This window comes from Pelophylax lessonae (assembly GCF_965119305.1).
Source record: "Pelophylax lessonae genome assembly, chromosome: 4".
In the NCBI taxonomy this organism is placed as follows: domain Eukaryota; kingdom Metazoa; phylum Chordata; class Amphibia; order Anura; family Ranidae; genus Pelophylax; species Pelophylax lessonae.
The window spans coordinates 444,674,581-444,699,446 of record NC_138771.1 but is presented as its reverse complement, the minus strand read 5'-3'; the positions used below and the strand labels follow the sequence as shown (position 1 = coordinate 444,699,446).

The 24,866-nt window shown below is 45.2% G+C and overlaps 1 protein-coding gene across 1 annotated transcript in view; it reads left to right on the top strand.

Annotated features, from left to right (window-relative positions):
* Positions 1 to 23,592, top strand: part of MGAT4B (alpha-1,3-mannosyl-glycoprotein 4-beta-N-acetylglucosaminyltransferase B) — an 832,974-nt gene extending 809,382 nt beyond the window's left edge. The window contains exons 14-15 of the mRNA XM_082253133.1: positions 7,560 to 7,672; positions 22,858 to 23,592. Of these exons, the coding sequence (XP_082109259.1) occupies positions 7,560 to 7,672; positions 22,858 to 22,881 (137 nt within the window). The 3' untranslated portion in view covers positions 22,882 to 23,592. The remainder of the gene's footprint in view (positions 1 to 7,559; positions 7,673 to 22,857) is intronic.
* The last annotated feature ends 1,274 nt before the right edge of the window (positions 23,593 to 24,866 follow it).

The following is a 24,866-nucleotide window of genomic DNA, read 5'->3' as shown; positions in this document are numbered from 1 at the left end:
GGTGTAGGTTGAACGGAGAGACACACTGAAGAGTTGACAGGCGTGGGGATGCCACAATGTTGATGACAGTAGGAAGATGAGAAGATGATTTCTCCCTTGGGCCAGTTGATTTGCGGGATGTGGGCCCGTAGCCAGGGTATCCTTAGAATGGCTGGGAATATAGGAGACCTGATGACATCAAAGCGGAGGAATTCCCGATGGCCTGCTTCTGTTGTGGCAAGGACAGGGATAGTCTCCTGAGTGACTGGTCCATAGCTAGGAGCAGTGCCATCTGCTAAATGTACATCAAGTCTTTGTTTCTTCAGTTTCAGGGGTATGCGCAAGTTCTTGGCTAGATTGATATCCAGGAAGCAACTACAGGCTGCGGAGTCAATGATCGACCGCAGCTTTACTTCCTTTCCATCCACCTGCAGAGAGATGGGGAGAATTAAATGAGTGGATATAGTCCCAGACAACTGGAGGTACGAGGGGCGTGGAAGGCTGGACTTCATTGGGCAAACAGGACGACTGCGAAGGAAGTGGCCCGAAGTCCCACAGTAGAGACACAAGTTATCTTGTCATCTGCGTGCTCTCTCTTCAGGGGTTAAAGCAGGGTGAAGTAGGCCAATTTGCATGGGTTCCCCGCCGAACGTATTCATGGACTGGGGAACAGAGACTGGGAGTGTTGGTCCTGGGACCTTTGGCATTACCCATGTGGGTCGAAGGGTCTGAGTGCGTTCGGACCTTCGCTTCTGAAGCCGTCGGTCTAGTTGGATAGAGACTTGGCTGAGACTTCCTAATGAGGCGGGAGCCTCAATCCTAGCCAACTCGTCCTTGAGAGACTCAGATAAGCCTTGCCGGAACTGGTATTTTAGGGCGGCATCATTCCACCCAGTATCAGCTGACCACTTGCGAAATTCCACGATGTAATCCTCCACAGGTCGTCTGCCTTGTACAAGAGCATGAAGGGCCGACTCTGTGGTGGCAGTCCGTTGTGGATCATCATACAGGGTAGCCATAGCTTCAAAGAAGGTGGAAACTGAATCCAGGACTGAGTTCTTTTGCTCAAGGAGATTATGAGCCCAGGGCTGTGGCTCATCAGATAAAAGTGAAATGATGAAACCCACCTTGACAGTCTCAAGAGAAAAAGTCTTTGGTTGCAGGGCAAAGTAAAGGTCACAAGCATTTTTGAAAGCTCTGAATTTCCATCGGTCACCTGAAAAGTGACTGGCCGTTGGAGCGGAGGCAGTGGAGCTAGTAGCTTGGTTAGGATCCACAGGAGTCATGGAGGTAGTGAGAGAGTGAAGGCGTCCTTCCAGCTGAAAGTAGCCATCTTGTAAGCTCTGGACTGCTTTTGTAAGAGCTGTAATCTGCTGACATAGGGCCTCTAATGCGGAAGCACCTCTCTCGGCCTCAGACATCTTGGCTGGTTGATACTATCACGTACCTGGTGCTGGAGGCCAATGGAGAGAGAGGGCTTCCCTTGCGGCTAAGTTCCAGACCCCCCTGAGGATGAGAACAGGAGAGGTCAGGCCCAAAGTAGCACGGGTCGCCTGCTGGACTGTGTGCAGGAGGATCCAGAGTACAGCTGGAGTGCTGGAGTGGAACCAGCAGACAGGTGGCGCCCGTGAGGTGTTTAAAGGACTTGGATAATGCTGAGACTGGAACGTGGTCAGGTGGATAGCCAAGATCAGAAGCCAGGTGGATATTAGAGCAAGCGTGGTCAGGTGGATAGCCAAGATCAGGAGCCAGGTGGATATCAGAGCAAGCATGGTCAGGTGGATAGCCAAGATCAGGAGCCAGGTGGATATCAGAGCAAGCATGGTCAGGTGGATAGCCGAGGTCGAACACATGAAGCAATCAGGAGACAGGTCAAGGACAAGCCGGGTTGGTAACAGGAGACAGGAACTGGAATATTACAAGGATAACACACTGGAGGAGCCGAAGATCAACCAGCAACTAAAATCACTGGCAGGCTACCTTATGAAGGCCCAGGTAAATTGCTGGTAGTGCTGCTGGGTCCTAAAGTCCTTCTCCTGCCAAAGTGCTGATAGCGCTGCTGGGTCCTAGAGCCCTTCTCCTGGTGTTTGTGCCCTGACACATGTACATCTTCTGTCTGTGCCATCCTTTACCTGCCATGTACATCCTCCGTGTGCCATCCTATACCTGCCATGTACATCCTCTGTCTGTGCCATCCTTTACCTGCCATGTACATCCTCTTTGTGCTATCCTATACTTGCCATGTACATCCTCTGTCTGTGCCATCCTATACCTGCCATGTACATCCTCTGTCTGTGCCATCCTTTACCTGCCATGTGCATCCTCTGTGTGCCATCCTATACTTGCCATGTACATCCTCTGTGTGCCAGCCTATACCTGCCATGTACATCCTCTGTATGCCATCATCTATGTGCCATCCTATATCTTTCCTGTACATCCTCTGTGTGCCATCCTATATCTGTCCTGTACATTTTCTGTGCCATCCCATACCTGCCATGTACATCCTCTGTCTGTGCCATCCCATACCTGCCATGTACATCCTCTGTCTGTGCCATCCTATACCTGCCATGTACATCCTCTGTGTGCTATCCTATATCAGTCCTTTACATCCTTATATTGTCCAAACGTTGTGTTAATGTTTAAACACTGATTTTGTTGGAGGTACCAATAAATATTGCCTTATCGATAATTTGCATTTTTATTATCGTGGGTGATTGTGTAGGCGGGGCCCCAGTGCAATGCATTGCCCGGGGGGCTATAAGGCTCTTAAGATGGGACTGATTCCCCCATGCACCTCAAATGTGTGGATGGGAGACTTTGCTCATTTTTTATTTTTTCATTCATTCAACCTGTTGGTTAAACAGAAAAAAGGAAGGAATTATATATGGCCAACAGTAGTGGTGGGAAAAGAAGAGATGCTTAATCTAAAATGACTAATAAAACAAGTTCAGTTTGTACTTGGTTTTCATATAAAAATAAAGGTGTGAGCACCACGGTGTTATATTTTTTGTGTCAACAAATCTATAACAACTTATAACATTAATTACACTTCAGGGACCCATTTGTTGTTATCTATAGTCCTGGTGCCCAACCTGCAGCCTGAGGGCCACATGTGGCCTTTGGTGTTTGATCAGTAGTAATCATTGGTGGGATCACTGACTTGTTTAGAGGCCTTAAAAAAAACTATTCACTAATAGTTGACTCCTACTAACTTCAGTCTGCAGCCTATCCTGTGGAACCTGCTCTGAACATATCCTCTAGTAAGTCTTCAGTCTATGACAGTCTTCTGTAGCTTTACATATGATGAATATTATACAGGGTTCTTTGGAGGACAGGTAATGCAAATGTACCCCTATATCTTGTTAGTTAACTACTGTTCTATAGCCTTAGGGCCCACCTTTCTTGCATATAGTCAGCTCTGCCCTACATATCCTACTTTTCCTAGCTGCATAAGTGACATTGGTTGGTTGCTGTTGCTGAAAATAGATTAAAGTTTCTTTTATCATATTTAGAACTGTACCAGCTGCCTCATTATTCAAGACTGAATTTAGAAATGCAAAAACAGCTCTTTTACCTTTTGTTTTGTAGCTGGTGCCACCAGCCCACTAAAACTGTAAATTGGTTATGAGCTAGGTGAGGGTGTGGTAGAGGTGATGCTCATTTAGAAAGAGTGATAGCATGAAAATGTAAATCCTAAGGGAACTGGCACCTAAATGATTTACAATGTAAACCTCAGTGGGGCTAGAAAACTCTGTACTTACATAGTTACATAGTTACATAGTTAGTGAGTTTGAAAAAAAGACACCAGTCCATCCAGTTCAACCTATGATGTGTGTGTGTGTTTGCTATTAACCGTACATTGTATACCCCTGTATGTTGTGGCCTTTAAGGTGCCCATCTAATAGTTTTTTGAAACTATTGATGCTCCCTGCTGATACCACTGCTTGTGGAAGAGAATTCCACATCCATACCACTCTGACAGTAAAGAACCCTTTACGCAGTTTAAGTTTAAACCGCTTTACTTCTAGTTTTAGTGAGTGGCCCCTTGTCTTATTGAATTCACTTTGTTTGAAAAGTTTGTTCACTCCCTACCAGTTCTGTATTTGTACATTGATATCATATCCCCTCTCTAGTGTCTCTTCTTCAGAGAGAATAAGTTTAATGCTTGTAGTCTTTCCTCATAGCTGATGTCCTCCATTCCTCTAATTATCTATGTTGCCCTTCTCTGGACTCTCTCTAGTTCCAGCACATCCTTTCTGAGAACCGGTGCCCAGAATTGGATGGCATACTCAAGATGTTGCAGGACCTTGTAGAGTGGGAGAATAATTGTTTTATCTCTGGAGTGAATCCCCTTTTTAATACATGCCAGTATTCTGTTGGCTTTGCTTGCAGCAGCTTGGCATTGCATGCCATTGCTAAGCCTGTTGTCTACTAGGACCCATACATCCTTTTCTATCTTAGATTCACCCAAAGTTTCACCCCCTAGCGAGTAACTTGCATTCGTATTTCTGACACGCAAGTGCATTACCTTACATTTTTCAACATTAAACCTAATTTGACATGTAGTTGCCCACTCCATTATTTTGTTCAGGTCTGCTTGTAAGGTTACCACATCCTGATATTGGCCTGCTTAGCTTAGTATCATTCGCAAATGCAGAGATTTTGCTGGTTATTCCATACTCTAGTTCGTTTATGAATAAATTAAACAGAATTGGTCCAAGGACAGATCCTTAGAGGACCCCACTTTCCACACTCCCCGTTTATAACCACCCTCTGGACTCCAATCCAGGTACTCACCCTATGGTCCATACCTACATACTTTAGTTTGCACAGTAAGCATTTGTGGGGAACTGTATCAAATGCCTTTGCAAAGTCCAGATACACCACATCCACAGGCATTCCTTTATCTAGATGGCAGCTTTCTTTCTTCATAGAAGGTTAATAGATTGGACTGGCAAGAACGATTCTTCATTAATCCATGCTGATTACTGCTACAGTATGATACAGTTTTCATTACTAAAGTCTTGTATTTAGTCCCTTATCATCCCTTCCAATATCTTGCAGACTACTGATGTTAGGCTAACCGGCCTATAGTTTCCCCGGGGTATATCTCAGGCCTTTTTTAAAAATTGGTACCACATTGGTTTTTTTCCAATCAGCTGGCATCATTCCCGTCAGTAGATTATCCATAAAAGTTAGGAACAATGGTCTGGCTATCACCTGGCTGAGTTCTTTAAGGATCCTCGGGTGTAAGCCATCTGGTCCCGGTGACTTATTTTTGTTAAGTTTTTCAAGTCTAGTTCTGAGTCTGTCTTCTGTTAACCATGAGGGTGCTTCCTGTGATATATTATTAATTTTACCATTACAAGCTGGGTTAGTGTAGCCCCCCAATTCTTTTGTGAAGACTGAGGAGAATTATTTATTTAGCACCTTTGCCTTCTCTCTATTTTTTGTAGCCAGATTCCCTTTGTCGTCTTTTATGGGTCCAATATGTTCTGGCCTCACTTTCTTATTATTTATAGACTTAAAGAATTTCTTGAGTTTTTTCTTTTTTTTACTCTCTTCCGCTATGTGCCTTTCGTGTTCTATTTTAACCGCCTTGATTGCGCCTTTACATTTCCTATTGCACTCTTTGTAATGTCGGAATGCTGCCAATGACCCCTCAGCCTTTTGTTTTTTAAGGGCCTTTTCTTTAGTTTTTATTTGCTTTTTATGTTGGAGTTTAGCCACCCAGGGTATACCCCTTTGGAATGCACTGGCCAATCCCTTTATTTACTATGTTCTTGAAGCACACCCATTTTTTCTCCGTGCTCTTTGTTCCTAGGGTTCTATCCCATTTTATATTGTCTAGCAAAGTTTAGGGAGGTTGGCTCTTTTGAAATTCAGTGTCCTTGTATTACTCTTTTGTTTCCTTTTTCTATGATTTATACTTAAACTAATTGACCTATGGTCACTGTTATGGTCACTGTTTCCTAAGTTGCCTTGTATTTCTACATCCGTGATCAGGTCTGTATTGTTAGTAATCAGTAGGTCTAATAATGCATTGTTTCTTGATGGTGCATTCACAATCTGACCCATGAAATAGCCGAATGCAGGGTTCCTTCTGCCCAGTCTATATCTGGATCATTTAAATCCCCCATTATAATGACATTTGCCATCCTTGCCGCCATTCTCAGCTGTGATAGGAGGTCTGGCTCCCCCTCTGGTTAGGGGGCCTATAGCATACACCCAATATTACTTTCCCCAGAGTACCTTCCCTTTGAAGTTCCACCCATAGGGATTCTACCTCCTCTTTAGCTCCATATGATGAGTGATACCATCCCTCATATTTACCTGCACATTGTTCTTGATATACAGGCATACTCCTCCCCCTTTTTCACCTTCTCTATCTCTGCTATATAGGGAATACCCCTGAATGGTCACCAGCCAATCATGAGAGCTGTCAAACCAGATTCCCACAAAATCAAAATCCTCCTCATACATTAGCAGCTCCAGTTCTCCCATCTTGTTGGCCAGACTTCTAGCATTTGCATACAAACCTTGTAATTTTGTCCGTTTGCATACTTTATCCTCGTTCGATGTTATGAGGCTGCACTTGCGATTTGTCTGCCTACATACCTTAGGTTTAGGATTTCTGGACATGCTACCGCTAATGCCCCCCCATTTATGCCCGCTGAACCTTGCTTTTTGGCCATCTTCTCTCCCAGTACGGCTGCACCCTCCCCATTTAGGTGCAATCCATCCCTACTAAAGAGCTGTTAGCCGACTGAGAAGTTGGCCCAGTTCTCCAGGAACCCGAAACCCTCCTTACTATACCAGCTCCTCAGCCACTTGTTAACTTCCCTAATCTCCCGCTGCCTCTCTGGCATGGTTCAAGGTACAGTTAGTATTTCTGAAAATACTACCTTGGAGGTCCTGCTCCCTAATTTAGCTCCTAAGTCCCTGAAATCATTTTAGGACTCTCCATCTCCCTCAAATTTTGTCATTAGTACCCACGTGTACCAGGGTCTTCCCCAGCCCCATCCAAAAATTTCTGTCCACCAGATTCGTGATGTGCCGAACCCAAGCGCAACAAACAGTTGGGCACTTACGATCTTTTTGACAGATTGCCCTCTCTGTCCTTCTAAAAATTGAGTCCCCTACCACCAGAACCTGTCTTTCCTTACCCTTAGCCTTGTTCCCGCCCTCACTGGAGGAGTTCTTCCCCTGGCAGCTAGGGGCGTCGCTGTGCTCCAGCAATGCTGGTCCCTGACTGGTTTCCCCAACATCACGCAACAGGGCGTATTTATTGGGATGTTCCAGCCCAGGACTGGCCTCCTTGCCTCTTTCCCTTCCCTAACTGTCACCCAACTACTCTGTTATGATGCCTGCACCTTTGTCTCTCCACCCGCCTCTGTGCTTGCCCCTGTCGGCACCTGCCAGGTATGTTCCCAGCTCTCCTTCAGTATGGAGATTCTTCTCAGTGTTAAATTAAATTAGGAACCCTTTTTAACTCAATGAACCTAATATTTTAATGTACATTTTGTTTTATGATCTGCTTGTTCTGTTAATGCAATGTTAATCATGTATTACTTTGTTAGGTTCATTTAACAAGGGCATAGCAGAAGGAGAAGTGGAACCTTCTTTTGGACCACTTGAAGCACTACGCCTTTCCATTCAGACGGATTCTCCTGTATGGGTTATTTTGAGTGAGGTATGTAGTATTTACTTGAATTCTATGTTTTCCTGGCACTTTAAGCTATTTGTTTGGCCCAGCTTGGACCAAAAAAATTATTTACATGCCAGAGCAGACTGACAGCTGCTTAGGCTGTAATATACTGTAGCAGCTTGTACCACATACGCCAAGAGGTGCTGTGTGCCGACAGCAGTACCAGAGACTTTTTTATAGAATGAGTCAGTCATATTGCAGGTCCACCTTTTAGGAGAATTCTTGTATTTATTTCAATAAATACAAGGCTTCCTCTGAATGGCTGAGGTGGAGATTGTGATGCCACCCATCCACCTCAGCTTATCAGAGGAAGCTTTGTATTCGCTAAAAAAAAATACAAGGCCTCTCCTAAATGGAAGAGATGTGGTACAATTGACTCTCTATTTAGCAGTAAAGTCTCTGGTACTGCTGGCAGAACACAAGCCGCTAACTATACATAGCACAACCTACTACCGTATATTTACAGCCTAAGCAGCAGCCAGTATGCATTCTTTTGGGCCGAAACATATCATTTAAAGTGCCAGGAAACTCGAAACTCGCTTTTAATTAGCATAGTTTAATTCCATTCACCACTGTACCAGCCGCCAGTTCTTTTCAGTGCTCCATCCAATCCACTCTTCTCCTCAAAGCCATTTCCCTTTGTAGTTGAGGTCACTGTCACTGAAGAATGTGGGTGAGGAAGTAAATAGCACTATGAGTCAGGACTTGTCAGAGGTATAGGAATGCACCTGTGGAGGGAACAGGTTGTAGCTAAAATTACTGGCGGTGGGGAGAATGTATGTCCTGGAAATCAGGAAAAAAGTAGGCATTGGAGAATTAAATTAGGTTTGTTTTTTATATTCTACAGTGGCCCTTTTGGTCTAACTGTAATGTTTTAAATGTAAGTTTGTAGTTACGAAAAAGGCCTGCTGCAGCTTTGTGAAATTTAAGAGGAACCTGTCAGGTTAGAAATATTGAAGCTGCCATTGCCTATTTGCTCTAAATGATGCAATTTCTGAGGCTCTGATCCTTTTTCTTGCTTCATTATTTATAGAGGCAATGGCCTAACTTTGCTGATTGCATGCTTGCTCCTGATCAGTGACGTACTAGATAGTAGAACAAAAATGAGAGTGACATGTTGGTAATGACAGCTTCCAAAATTTTACATTGATATGCCAAGGTATTCAAAAGCTGATTTTCCAGTCTGGGCTGTGTACTAGCCACTTTAATTACCCCCCACCACCATGTTATTTGAAAGGGACTCAAGCAGAAATGTAATACTGCTGGTGTATTTGCCTTTGTGAGTTTAAAATCCCATCCTCTGAATCAGTCAAAGGCTCTTACCCATTAGTCAACCTACTGTAGCTACACTGGGCAAAAATCACTGCATGCATTCTTTGGGCGGCATGCACTACAAATCCAAAGATGTAGCTGTCCATGCAAATGTTTTATTGTGCACATCATTACTTTAGAGATATGATTTATGATTTGCATGCAGATTTTTTTTCTTCACACCTGTGAATGGAAGCAAAAAAAAAAATACTCTTAAAAATGTAATTTATTACAATTACATATAAATGTAATGGTAACATTTGTATATCTCTTTTATGTATCTTTCTGTACTGCTGTGACTAATTACAGTATTACAGACAAATTCCCATATCAGTAAGAGTTTAGAAAATGTCAGTCCTCAAATTTAGTCCATAAGAATCTTAAGATGATGTATATTCTTCATCCATATAATTATATCACCATCGACACTGAAAACACTTAAAAACATACCTGATATTTATAGCCCACAGGTAAGTAAGGTCTTATAAGCATGTCACCCACTGTTGGTGCCCTGCTGTACTGGATGCTCCCAGGTCCCCCTTGGTTGTGTGCTCCACTTCAGGTTCCTGCTGTGCGTCTCTGATCAGACTGGACCTTTTTTCCTCTTATCAACACTCTTCTGCTAACACAATTTCTTTTGATGAAAACAGACTTCCTCTGAAGTTCCGACTTGAATGTTCTTCCAGACACCCTGGTCAGAGCAAAGGAAGGCAGAGAACACAAGCCAAGAAATAACTAAAAGTGTGAATCCTTTGCAATTTAATAAAACTAATTTAAATCTATGAGAAAAGTTTGCAGAGTATTTCCATGAGGAATTTCGTTTTAAAACGCATCCAGCTGACATTTCACAAGCCTTTTATATGGTGATGTTCAAAACTGAGAGAATAAGGGGCATATTTATAAAGCAGCAAATGTAACAATTACCAAATGTTTACTGCAGACAGATCAGACTCTATAATTTAAAACAAATGCACCTGCAGTAAAATGTTTGGGGAGTTGAGGTTTTATCAACCACTGGCCACCCACCTACGTTATAACATTACAGCCAGAAAGGGCTGTACACATGCCATAGAAATTTTATTGCAGCTAGCAAAGTTTGACAGGTGGCAGCATCTGATTTTCTGAACTGGTTTAGTTTGTTACACTGTAATTAGTCATAACAACACAGGCCTCTAAAAGAGATAGATGTTGAATTATTCCTTTTTTTTTTTTTGTAAGCTGGTGTAGTGGTCTTGTAATTGTTTTTGTGTTGTGTTTATATCAGGAGTGCATTGACATCACAAGTGACATTATGGCACTTATAAAAACAGAGAACTCTGCCATTAGCAGCAACCATTAGGCAGTCCCCGGAAATAGTGGGATTTCAGAGAAGGGGGGGAGACAAACTTGCCCTCAATGCAGACGATATGCTATGTTTTTTGGTGGACAATTCTTCTTCCCTAGTGGCTACTATGTCCCTTATTTCTAGATATGGTTCCTTTTCAGAATTCACCATAAACTGAGACAAATCGATATTATTGTCGCTTGACCCTTTGCCAGATGATCTGCCCCCCCCCCCCCCACAGCGTCATGAATTTCTGTTGTCTCCTATTTCATATACTTAGGGGGACAGATCACGCCTTGGGTGCTAGATATTTGGGCCAAAACCCTTCTTACCAGGCTCAGGCATATAGGGAGAACTTGGTGTAAGTTACCTCTATCAGTTATTGGCAGTGCTAACTTAATCAAGATGAATTGGATGCGACAAATAATATACCTGGTACATAATTACATTTAGAGGTATTGACACACTATTTCGGGACTTAATATGGAAATGTGGCCACTCTAGAATAAAACTCAGCACGCTTCAACTTCCTAAACATAGTGGGCCCTGGCGGTTCCCTATGCTAAATTGTATTATATGGCTTCCCAATTACAGCATGCTTATGGTTGGCAATACTAAACATAAGGGAGGTAATGGCGCTCAAGGGTAGTGCTAGGGGGGTAGATCAGCTGCAATGAAAAGGGGGGAGTTGGGTATCAAAGGGAGTATACCGACATACAGGAGGCGTCATGTAATGAGCCAATGGAGTTCAGGGAGTCCTAGGCACAAGGGGAGGATGAAGAGTCCATGTGCTAGTCTCTGAAAAGGAAAATAATAATAGAAGATGGACCTGAGATCCAGTGGGGGATGAGCAGATCCGGGATGATTCCAGGGATGGATGGACACTCAGGGCTGCTGACCGGAGGAGTGAAGCCAACTCTAGTAAACAAGTAAAGGAAGGGAAAGCGCCTCTTGAGTGTGATAAAAGTAATTTATTACAGTAACAATAGTAGAAACGTACATAGAGGTAAGTGGATTCAAGTGTCCAGCGTGTCCTGCTCCGGCGGTAGGTGTAGCTGTGTGCAGCATCCAGATGAGGTCTGACAGCTCTGAAGAACTCGAGAGGCCCGCTCTGTAGTCTTCAGGGTCGCGGTGGACGAGATGGAAGGGCTGGTGCGGCGGCCGGCGGGAGCGTCCAACGTCACTGGGAGAAGAGGGCAGTCTGGGCTCACTACGCGTTTCGGAGCATGCGCCGATGTCTGGTACGGACATGCACACTCCTTTGTCAATTGTTTGGTTTTTACTTACTGAGAGGTCTTGGTGATGAGGATAACTATGATTGGCATACTGAAAAACCTGGAATGGTAACAAAGAAGCATTAGTAGAGGAAATGATGACAGAATATTATATTGGGGCTACAAGATGGTGTTGATATCTAGTTCCTCAGGCCATTGGGACTGAGGCTATCTAGAGTATAGATCCAGAACGTTTCTCTCTCACATAGTAGTGAGAAACGTTCTGCTGCTGGTAGGTTTCTGGGTATGGATTCAAGGATCCAGACCCGTAAACCCACCGTGGATTGTTTATGGCACTCTAGGAAGTGCCAGGGAACGCTGTGTAGGTCACAGCCAGTTTCAATAAAGTGTCGGTGTTTGCCGTACTGCTGTCTTAGGGGGCAGAGGGTGCGTCCTACGTATAAGAGTGGACATGGACAAGAGAGGCAATAAACAACGTGGTCAGTGGAACAGTTGTGAAAGCCATCAAAGGTATATGTTTTACCTTTGTGGGTGAATGATTTCTGGCCATGTTGCACAAAATCACAGGTTTTGCAGAGGGCTTTTTTGCACTGGTACATCCCCTTGAGGGGTATGAGGCAGAGGGGGTTGGATTTGGGTTTTTTGAGTTTGCTGGGAGCAATTTTGTTCTTAAGGGAGGGGGCCCTACGGTAAGTGATACGGGGTTTGTCTAGGATATTGGCAGAGAGAAGAGGATCCTGTTTAAGAATACCCCAGTGTTTAGAGATGATACTTCCATCTTTTTATGTCGTCCGTGGAATCTGGTGATGAACCGAATGGTAGACTCGGATGTGTGGTTGTCTTTTCTGGGGGGGTTTTCCGGAAAGATAGGTGTTGTAAGCTGTGTCTATTAATGTATTGGGGTAACCCTTGTCCAGAAACTTCTTTTTGAGGTGATGGCTTTGGGAGATGTAGTCGGATTCAGTGTTAATTTTGGCAGCAAATTTCAATTTAGTTTTAGTCTTAGTCTTAGGACTAAAATGGCATTTTAGTTTTAGTCCCATTTTAGTCTTCTGAAAGTGTTTTAGTTTTAGTCGTATTTAGTCGACTAAAACTCCAGTATATTTTAGTCGAATAAAACGTCCTACATTTTAGTCGACTAAAACGTCCTACATTTTAGTCGACTAAAACTCATTTTAGTCATCTATAATCAAATGGGTGTAGTTCAATTGTAATTTGTAATGCATTATTTGAGCATTTCTCTACAATTTCCAAACTCATTATATACTACTGCTGGTCCTGGAGCGAAAAATCTAATATGTTATTATTTATGCTTTGAGCATGCACCAGTGTTAATTTTTGGTAGCAAATTTCGATTTAGTTTTAGTTATAGTCTTTTGACTAAAATGCCATTTTAGTTTTAGTCGTATTTTAGTCTTAAGACTAAAATGCCATTTTAGTTTTAGTCGTATTTTAGTCATCTGAATTGTGTTAGTCGACGAAAACGTTTTAGTCGGTTTTAGTCGACGAAATTAACACTGGTCGGATTCTTTTGTACAGTTTTGTCGCAGCCGGCAGAACTGTCCCTTGGGGATATTTTTTACTCATAATGAGTGGTGACAACTGTCATAATGTAAATATGAGTTTCCAGCAGTTGGTTTGCAGTAGTTATGGGAGATGATGGTGCTGCCATCATGGCTTAGCTCTAGATCTAGAAAGGCTAAATGCTTGTGATGCCAGGCAGATGTAAAGGATAAACCAAAGGGGTTATTGTTGCAATGGTTGATGAAATCCTGGATGGTGGTGGATGGGCCGTCCCAGATGATGATGAGATCATTGATATAGCGCCCGTAGAAAATGAGGTGCTGAATGTATGGATTATTTTGCCAGATGAAAGGTTTTTCCCAGAAGCCCATGGTGAGGTTGGCATAGGACGGGGCAAAATTGGACCCCGTGGCGGTACCTGTGGTCTGGAGATAGTATGTATCTTGGAAGACGAAGTAATTGTGTGTGAGGCAAAAGTGTATTGCCTGTGAGATGAAGATGGCTTGGTCCGGATTAATCATGTTATCCTGGGATAGGAAGTGTTCTGTGGCTGCTAATCCAATGGGATGGACGTATAGAGGGAATTGACGTCAAGCGACAGCCATAGATATTGTTCCTCACAAGTGTATGGTCCCAAAAGTTCCATAAGGTGGGCGGAGTCCCGTATGTAGGGCGGGAGGGATTGGGCCAGGGGCTGTAGAAAAGTGTCTACATACTGGGAGAGTGTCATGGTCTTACCTTCTTGCTGTTCTCCTTCGTTTGACATGTGCTGGCGGCCATCTTGGTTTCTGGGTTTCTTGTAGCCTCCCACCCTGCGGCTCCTCCTTCCCACTGGGAGGAGCTGGATGCCTAGCTCTTATATATAGGAGGTCTGTGGCTTCAGTTCCCTGCTTGGTCCTTCTGTGTTCACATGCTTCTAAGACTGCTGCTTCTCCTGGTTCCTGTTCCTGGCTTCGTCTGACTACCCTGCTGGTTCCTGATCCTGGCTTCATCTGACTACCCTGCTGGTTCCTGATCCTGGCTTCGTCTGACTACCCTGCTGGTTCCTGACCCCTGGCTTCGCAAAAGACTCTGCATCAGTTTCGCCATCCGTTTGGACTTTTGCTTTACAGCTTGTTTTTCAATAAAGCTTTCTTATTTTCACTTATCTGTTGTTGTACGTCTGGTTCATGGTTCCGTGACATTAGGACCAAGCCATGAATTCTGACGGTACAGGGCCATCCTCGCTACCCACGCTGGTTGCCAGACTTGATCAGCAGGATCACCTGTTGGGTCGGTTCGCCGTGGCGTTGCAAACCCTGCTTGAACGCACGGTACCACAGGCCATGAATTCTGACGGTACAGGGCCATCCTCACTACCCTCGCTGGTTGCCAGACTTGATCAGCAGGATCACCTGTTGGGTCAGTTCGCCGTGGCGTTGCAAACCCTGCTTGAACGCATGGCTCATTTCGATCCCGTTGCCGATGGGTCGGTTGTCGCTCCTGGGCCCGTTCCTACTGCCGCTCCGGTTGTTGCGCCAGAGTCTACCCCGACACCTGTTGTTGCGCCTGCGGTGTTTCGGGGTATGTCCGGTTCTGCCCCCCTTCCACAGCGCTTTGGGGGAGAGCCAACTCAGTGCCGAGGTTTCCTTAACCAGGTGGGCATTTATTTCGAGTTGCTGCCACATGCCTTTCCTACTGAGAGATCAAAGGTGGGCTTCTTAATCTCGCTGCTCTCGGACAAGGCCTTGGCCTGGGCCAGCCCTTTATGGGAGAACAACAATCCGGTGGTTGCCGAGTTTTCCGGTTTTGTTGCTTCTCTTCGGAAGGTATTCGATGTGCCGGCTCGTGCTGCCTCTGCTGCGAAGCTCCTTATGTCCATCAGACAGGGTTCACGATCCGTAGCTGAATACGCCATTGAGTTTCGTACCCTGGCAGCAGAGGTGGGCTGGAATAATAAGGCTCTGGTCGCTGCTTTCTCTCATGGTCTCTCGGATGCCTTGAAGGATGAGGTTGCAGCTAAGGACCTACCAGTGGAGCTCGAGTCTCTTATTTCTTTCCTGATTTTGATTGACACCAGACTCAGGGAGAGACCTTCCTTTAAGGAGAGTCTGCGGAGGCCTCCTAACAGATTGGCGCCTACCTTTGTTGTCCCACCCGTGCCTCCCTCTCCTCCCACGCCTCCTGGGGATGACTTGTCTGGGGGTGAACCCATGCAGCTGGGGTTTGCTCGCCTGTCCGAGGGGGAGAGGGTACTCCGGAGACGCGAGGGCCGATGCATGTACTGTGGTCTCGGTGGGCATTTTCGGTTGGCATGTCCGAACCGTCCGGGAAACGCTCGCACCTGAGATCCTGTCGGGGGCAGATCTTGGGTGGAGTCTCCTCGTCCCCGGTTTCCCGTGTTGACAAACCACTGATCACTGTTGTCCTCTCCTGGGTCGGGGGCTCGGTGACGACCCAGGCGTTGGTGGACTCTGGTGCTGGTGGTTTGTTCATTGATAGTGTGTTCGCTGCCGCCAATTCCATTCCTCTGCAGGCTCGAGGTTCTCCTCTGGCTCTTGAGGCGATAGACGGCAGACCCCTTCTGCCGCCACACGTGACTCATGAGACCCTTCCAGTGGGGTTAGCCATTGGTGCCGTCCACAGAGAGTCGGTCTGCTTCCAGGTTATTTCGTCTCCACACTATTCGGTGGTCTTGGGGTACCCCTGGCTCCAGAAGCATAATCCGATTTTCGATTGGAGATCGGCCGAGATCCTCTCGTGGTCACCGCAGTGTGGGGCTAGTTGCATCCATGGGCCTGTCAAGTTGCTGTGTACTTCCTCGGACTCTCTGTTGCCCCCTGAATACGAGGAGTACCGGGATGTATTCGATAAGGTGCCAGCGGTTGCCCTACCTCCGCACCGCCCATACGATTGTGCCATCGAGTTACAATCTGGTGCCGTTCCTCCTCGTGGCAAAGTCTATCCACTGTCGGTAGCGGAGAATGAGGCCATGGAGGAGTACGTGAGGGAGGCGCTTTCACGCGGACACATTCGCAAATCCTCGTCCCCGGCAGGGGCTGGATTTTTCTTTGTGAAAAAGAAGGGCGGTGAGTTGAGGCCTTGCATCGATTACAGGGGTCTCAATCGCATCACGATCAAGAACGCTTACCCGATACCCTTGATTTCCGAGCTGTTCGATCGCCTTAAAGGGGCCACGGTCTTTACCAAACTCGACCTGAGGGCGGCATATAACCTCGTAAGGATCAAGGCGGGCGATGAGTGGAAGACCGCGTTTAACACCAGGACCGGTCATTATGAATCCTTGGTTATGCCCTTTGGGCTGTGCAATGCGCCCGCAGTCTTTCAGGAATTCATCAACGATGTTTTCCGTGACCTGTTGCAGCAGTGTGTGGTGGTCTATTTGGATGACATCTTGGTATATTCTGAGTCCATGGAGACCCACATTCTGGATGTCAAACGAGTGTTGCAACGGTTACGAGAGAACAAGCTGTTCGGTAAGCTTGAGAAATGCGAATTTCACCGATCCCAGGTAACCTTCTTAGGTTACATCATTTCCGCTGAGGGGTTCTCCATGGATCCTGAGAAGGTTTCGGCTGTCTTACAGTGGCCCCAGCCCAGTGGTCTTCGCTCCCTGCAGCGCTTTTTGGGCTTCGCCAATTATTATCGGAAGTTCATCAGGGACTTTTCCATGCTAGCCAAGCCTCTCACGGATCTGACCAGGAAGGGCAGTAATTCCCAGGTCTGGCCGCCCGAGGCCATCCGAGCTTTTGAGGCTCTAAAGTCCGCCTTTGTGTCGGCTCCGATTCTGTCGCATCCCAACCCTGGGTTGCCCTTTGTCCTCGAGGTGGACGCGTCTGAGACGGGAGTAGGCGCCCTTCTGTCTCAGCGTAGAACACCAGAGGGTCCTCTGCTTCCTTGTGGGTTTTACTCCCGGAAACTGTCTTCCGCGGAGTGCAACTACCAGATTGGTGACAGGGAGTTATTGGCCATCGTGCAGGCTCTTAAAGAATGGAGGCACTTGCTCGAGGGTTCGGTGGTTCCGGTCCTCATCCTGACGGACCACAAGAATCTGACCTACCTTTCTGAGGCCAAGAGATTGACACCACGTCAGGCCAGATGGGCTCTGTTCTTGTCACGTTTTAATTACGTGGTCTCCGACCTACCCGGTTCCAAGAACATCAGGGCGGATGCCTTATCATGGCAGTACTCCGACCTGTCCAGGGAGGAGTCGATTCCGACTTCGGTCATACCTCCGAATCAGATCCTGGCTGCCATTCGCACCAGCCTGACCTCTCCCCTGGGTGAGCAGATTTTGGCGGCTCAATCTGGTGCTCCCTCTGGGAGACCCAACGGCAGATGTTTTGTGCCTGAGGAGTTGCGCACTCGGTTGTTGCGAACCTACCATAACTCCAAGACCGCGGGGCATCCTGGAAAGAACCAGCTGTCCTGGGCTGTTTCACGTCTGTTCTGGTGGCCTTCCCTACGTTCCGACATCGCCGCATATGTAGCGGCATGCTCCGTTTGTGCCCGGAGTAAGTCTCCTCGGCACCTTCCGTTGGGCCTTCTGCAACCCTTAGCCACCGGGGAGCGCCCATGGTCACACCTGGGGATGGATTTCATTGTGGACCTCCCTGCATCCCGAGGCCATACGGTCATTCTCATGATTGTGGATCGGTTTTCCAAAATGTGCCACTGTGTTCCTCTCAAGAAGTTACCCTCTGCACAGGAGTTGGCCACGATTTTTGCCAGGGAGGTCTTCCGGTTGCACGGTTTTCCCAAGGAGATTGTGTCGGATCGGGGGAGTCAGTTTGTGTCCAGGTTCTGGCGCGCCTTTTGCTCCCAGTTGGGGATTCATCTCTCCTTCTCCTCGGCCTACCACCCTCAGTCCAATGGGGCCGCAGAACGATCCAATCAGGCCTTGGAGCAATTCCTTCGTTGCTATGTCTCCGATCACCAAGACAATTGGGTTGACCTCCTGCCTTGGGCTGAGTTTGCCAGGAACACGGCGGTGAACTCTTCCTCTGGGACGTCTCCCTTCATGGCCAACTATGGGTTCCAACCTGCCGTGTTACCGGAGGTATTCTCTCCCCAGGATATTCCGGCTGTGGAGGATCACCTTTCCGTCCTACGTGCTTCTTGGGTACAGATCCAGAGGTCCCTTGAGGTCTCTGCGCAGCGCCAGAGACTCCAGGCTGATCGCAGACGAGCGCCTGCTCCTTCCTACCAGGCCGCAGACCGTGTATGGTTGTCCACCCGCAACCTCAACCTTCGAGTGCCCACTCCCAAGCTGGCGCCTCGCTTTGTTGGTCCCTTCCGAGTGCTTCGCAGGGTAAACCCGGTAGCATATGCCCTTGCGCTTCCTCCTGGCATGCGGATCTCCAACGTGTTTCATGTCTCCCTGTTGAAGCCACTGGTGTGTAATCGTTTCACTTCCTCGGTTCCTCGGCCTCGTCCGGTCCGAGTGGGCAATCGTGAGGAGTATGAGGTAAGCAATATCCTGGAATCACGCCTGGTCCGCGGTCGGGTGCAGTTTTTGGTTCATTGGCGTGGTTATGGTCCAGAGGAGCGTTCCTGGGTTCCCTCCGCAGATGTCCATGCTCCTGCCTTGCTCCGAGCCTTCCACGCACGCTTCCCTCAGAAACCGTTCTTTACTCCGCGGAGGAGGGGCCCTTGAGGGGGAGGTACTGTCATGGTCTTACCTTCTTGCTGTTCTCCTTCGTTTGACATGTGCTGGCGGCCATCTTGGTTTCTGGGTTTCTTGTAGCCTCCCACCCTGCGGCTCCTCCTTCCCACTGGGAGGAGCTGGATGCCTAGCTCTTATATATAGGAGGTCTGTGGCTTCAGTTCCCTGCTTGGTCCTCCTGTGTTCACATGCTTCTAAGACTGCTGCTGCTCCTGGTTCCTGTTCCTGGCTTCGTCTGACTACCCTGCTGGTTCCTGATCCTGGCTTCGTCTGACTACCCTGCTGGTTCCTGATCCTGGCTTCGTCTGACTACCCTGCTGGTTCCTGACCCCTGGCTTCGCAAAAGACTCTGCATCAGTTTCGCCATCCGTTTGGACTTTTGCTTTACAGCTTGTTTTTCAATAAAGCTTTCTTATTTTCACTTATCTGTTGTTGTACGTCTGGTTCATGGTTCCGTGACAGAGAGGCCGCTAGTGACACTTTCCATGGAGGCCACTATAGGTCTACCAGGGGGTGCGGTGGGATGTTTATGTATTTTTGGCAAGTGGTAAAAGTAGGGGTCTTATAGTAGTCTCTCTTGAGGAAGGATGCTTCCTTGGGCTCAATGATGTGTTGGTGGCTGGCGGTGGTGATTAGTAGTTCGACCTCAGCTTGGAAGTTGGGTAGGGGGTCTTTGGGTAGTATCATGTAGGTGTTTTTGTCAGAGAGTAATCTAAGGGCTTCATTGATATAGTCTGCTTGGTTTTGGATGACTATACCACCGCCTTTGTCAGCTGGTTTTATGATAATGTCCGGATTTTGGGTGAAGTCTTTTAGGGATAGTCTTTCTCCCCGACTTAAGTTATGTGGCAAATGTTTTCGGGTTTGGGAGGATTCTTCACACATTTTCTGAAGATCCGAAAAGACGACCCTATAAAAGGTTTCGATTATAGGGGCCCTTGGAACGAGTGGGATAAAACGTAGATTTGGGACATAGTGAAGTATGTTGTACAGGGGGGGAGGTGGGAGGATGTTGGGTGTAGAGGAGTAGTTCTGGATCAATATCACTGAAGGTGTCTTCTGTATATGTGGAGATGTCGAGGCTATCCAAAGGACTACTAGGGGGCTCTGCATGGGCTTCAGCTATGTAGGCCATAGCGGGAGTGAGGGAAGCGGTCTGTGTTGCGGTTTTGTTGGACTGTATATTAAAAAATCTGGTCAAGGTTAGTTTGCGGATGAATTTGTGTAAATCTTTGAATAGTAAGAATGAATTGGGGGCAATGGTGGGTGCAAAGGAGAGGCCTCTGCTGAGAAGGGAGATGTCAGAGGTGGATAGGGTTAGAGATGACAGATTAAATATTTTTATAGTTTCCGGGAATTTGTTTAGGGTGAGTGTGGGTTCTGCGTCCTCCTCTGAAACCTCTTCTATGTGTTTTCTTTTGAAATGTTGCTTTCGAGGGAGACCCACCTCTAAAAAAGAAGTCGGGTCGGAACAAGATGATGTGGGTATTTCGCCAGTGGCGAAGTCTCCAATGACTATATGTTGTACATTGGGGGCGGTGGCAGAGTGTGTCGAAGGGATATGGGTCACAGTCGACACTGAGTGTGAGGTGTACTGTTGGCAGTTGTTAATTGCCGAGGTGGATGGGGTAATGTGGATGGAGGCAGGTTCAGCAATGGCCAAAGGGGTAGGGAGCAGGGGATGTGAAGAGGGTGTGGAGTTGTCACCAGGTATCTTGTTGATGGTTTTTTTAATATTATTTTTGTTGGTAATTCTTTTGTGGGTATGATTAATAGGATGTGTGGGTCATTATTGAGAAGGACCCCATCCAACGTATTATTCTTTCAGAATTTCATGAGGCTCCCCCAATGGATATCTTAGTATCAGGTCATTTTCATGTTTAGTGTAGGTTTCCAACATTTTTCTTGTTTCACCAATTGTGGGAATTCGTTAGGGTTAAGACATCTCATAATGGATATACGCAGTATATACCAGTTTGGAATAACCCATGCTTATACGAGCTTGCCAAACATATGGGGTTTGATGCCTGGAGGCAGGTGGTTATTAACTCCTTACACCAGATATATAAAGAGAATGTTCTTTTGCCTTTTAGTGATTTGGTGAAGAGGTATCGCCTCTCGCACAAAATGTTTTTTCAATACTTACAGTTTCGCCACGCTTTACAAAGCAAGGCTGCTTCCTTACCTTTAACATATAACCCTTCTACTGTCTATGATATGGCCATATCTACATTCAGTACAAAAAAGGGGCTAATTGATTGTTTATATTCTACCTTGCTAACAGTCGTCAGATACATTTGAAGTGTAGAGGTCAGTGGGAGGAGAACCGGGCTCCTTTGACAAGCCTTGGAGCTCATTCCTTCATTTTCCCTCTCCCCGTCACAATGCTTAATGCAATTGTTCATCCTGCATAGGATGTTCATTACACACTGCACCATCTCCATACTTGGGGCACGTTAGAATCGCATAATTGCCCACAATGTAAGGTGAATACAGTGGTCCATATGTTATGGCGGTGTCCAAAACTTTACCTATATTGGACTGGTATATTTCAGACTCCTAACAGTAGATGCTCTATTCATGTTCCCCTTGACCCCAAATGCACGCCACACTTTTCAGATATTTATTTGTAAAAATATTTTGAAAACCATTTATCATTTTTCCTCCACTTCACAATTATGCGCCACTTTGTGTTGGTCTATCACATAAAATCCCAATAAAATACATTTACATTTTTGGTAGCACCATGACAAAATGTGGAAAATTTCAAGGGGTATGAATACTTTTTCAAGGCACTGTAATGTATCACCTGTGGGGATTTTTTGGTATCATGTTTTTTTGCAATATTACAGGCGCACTTGACATATTTGGTATCTGTTTACTTGACACAGCCCTATCTTTTATACTTTACCAAAAATTGATATTCTATTGTGTTTGTGTGCACTAAACAATCATGGTATTCTATTTTTCCTGAAAAAATACTGTTTGACCCAAAACATTTTCCAACCTAATAAAATTGGAACTACTATCTTTTTATTGTAAAAGGCCTCTGCCTTTAGAAAATATATAATGCCCTGGATGATGTAGGTACTTTTATGGCCAAAAATGTGATTTTTACATGTGTGCAAAACATTGCTCTAGAGCAGAAGTAGTTAAAGACTGTAGATGGGGGGAAGACCCAGCAAAAATATGGATGAGTCAAGCTGATGTTTGATATGTAAAAAAGTAGAAAAATTGATTAATAGAGTAGTAAAAATAATAAACCCAAAACATTTAAAACTATCAATAAATGCTTTATATTGCAAGCTGTTCAAATTCACTCAGTCACTATGGGAGTCCCCTTCTGTATTCTGCAAAAAAAAAAAAAAAAACCTGGTTGATCTTGTTGTTCTCTATCCCTCCCTTATGTCCATGTCTCCACTGCAGCTGGGGATTCTGCAGAGCAGCTGTTGGCAGCTAGTGCACACGCTCAGTTTCAGTGTGTTTTTTGCTAATCATTTCCTTCTTGATCACATCTAAACAGCCTATGTGACTATAGAGTCACATGTGGGCATATGAACTCTGATAAATGACAGCCTATTCCCTCCCTCCTCCTCCATGTTCACTAAACAACTAAAAACAATGGGAGTGGGATGTTACATCTTGGTTGATGGAGGCTTCACCTACCTCTATTCTAAGCATATACACACCATAGACACAGGCTGGAGGGCTGTAATTCGCAGAAATCCACTCACACCATGTTATTGCCAAAAATAACAAAGATTTCATCTGACAGTGCCATCATCTATATAAAGAAAGAGAAGATATACTGTAAATTAAACTTTGTTTTTAGTATCACTTTAATCTTAGAACAAGTCTAATGTCACAAAATGTTTTTAATATGACATGTATTTTAATACTTCCTACCTCTACATATTAGAATTTTCACAATGAGTTTATAGTGTGTTGACATTGTGCAATCTTGTTGATTTTTTAGAGATGTTTTAATTAAATAATTTATAAAAAAAAGTTTAAAAATATATTAACTTTAGAGTAAGACTTTGTGTTTAGTATTGTGTTTATTTGATCTTTGTAATCTATTTTTGTTCTCGTTATACTTTCCCACAAACAGATATTTATTAAAAAGGCAGACTGATCTTTTATGGACCAAGATGTCATGTGCTGCTCTGCCCTTGTCTCTCTATCATGGGAGAACTACACAAGGTCAGTATTGAACAGAAGCATACATATTTGCCACATTATCCCAAGTGCAACAGGAGAAGCACTGAATTGGTTTCTGTCAAGACTCCCAGAATGCTGTGCTGCTTATGAAGGTGCAGCTGTCTTCTCCTATGCCACTTGCCTCCACCTCCTCCAACAGTGATGAGAATAATCCTGGCGAGACCTGTTTCTCAGCAACCCGAAAACAAAATTGATGGCCCGCTTTTTTCTTAGAAAGTGGATTTTATAAAGTAGTTCTCCTCCTTGGAAAGCACAAAAGTAGTAAACTTTGGACACCAAAGCATTGCTTTCTGCATTGGATATACATGTGGAAATGTTCTCATGTGCCGATGGATCAAGGGGAGTGTGGAAACACTTGTTTAAAATAAGTTTTACCCTAAAACCTTTTTGGTGTCTGACTTTTTTTGGACCCTTCCAGCACTGAGGTAGTTCATGGCCTTTTGTTATATATTTGCTGTGAGCAATTTAGACTACTTTGTTGTTCTGTTCTTTTGTTTATTTTGTTTTTTTTCAACGATCTGTACCATTGAGTTGGGATACACAACAGGCCAGAAAAAGTATAGATTTTAGCATTTAATGCTATAGATATGTTAAAAGGGACACTAAACCTAAAATACAAATCTTTTTTTAAAAAAGGTATAGTAAACATTTGCTGATACCTGTGAAAAAAACTGGTGAAGGCTGGTAAAAGATCACTAAAGTAAATTTATTATTGTAGTTCTGTACCATTAACAAACACTAAGTTTTTTTGTTTCAGCCTGTAATAATTAAAATTGTTAGATATTAGGCTGTACTCACACCAACTTGTATTGGGCTTAATTTTTTTTCCAAAATAACATGCATAAAGATATGCTATATAAGTTTAGTAATGGCTTTTTATGCAAGCCAGCTTGTATTTTCAGGTTTAGTGACCATTTATTGAGTACTTTGATGCAAGTTATGACAAATGCCTAATGTAACTTATTGGTGTGTTTCTGAGCTAGCTTTTTCCATAAACAAGCTTTGTTTTAAGGTCAATCAAGCCTGCTATGTCCATTCTAGTTAACACTCCTCTAAGTCAGTGCATTGAATAAATTAAAGCTGAACTCTAGGTTAATGGTAAACCTACATATGTGGTTAGTATATTGCTTGCCAAAGGATCTGTGTTTCTCTTCAGCCAGTGATTTACATACACCTGCCACATTGCACAGCCATGCAGATGATTAACTTAGAGCACATCCTGGGGTAATTTTCCTAAAATTGGATGACTTCTAACTTCAGCTTGCTCAGTTAGGGTCCTTTTTACACAGGCTTTCCGCCCGTCGATCCCCACTGAGCAGGCGGATGACCGCTCCGTCTCTGCTTACTTTTCAGAGACGAAGCTGTCAGATCCCCGCTCTCCTCTATAAGAGATTGGATGAAAACGGATTGCCTGTCCGTTTTCATCCGATCCTATCTGATCCGATCCTCCAGAGGGATGGAAAATAGGGTTTCCATCCTTCTAGATTTCACGGACCACATCAGATCGGATAGCAGCGGGGGTCAGCAGTGATGTAGCCACTGACATCTGCTGCTCCATAGAGGTGCACGGAGCATCCAATCAGGCGGACCTGATCGGCAAGCCCCTGTGACAGGGGCTCTAAGCTTTGATAATAAAACCTGGAAGCTGAGTGTTTCCTATGCAGAGCTGCACCAGATTTTGCATGCTCCAGTTTTAGTTCATCTAACCCCCCCCCCCCCCCAATCCCCTCCTGTGTCTCTTCTCTGCCTCCTACTTGTTCACTGAATCTAAAACATCACCTCTGTCAAATTAGCAGGGAGCTGATCAAGGAAGCAAGAAAGCTGAACCCGTCTGTAACAGAGTGATCTTTGTAGCTGTGTAGTGTGGTAGTGGTAACATCATGATAATAAATCCTTTGA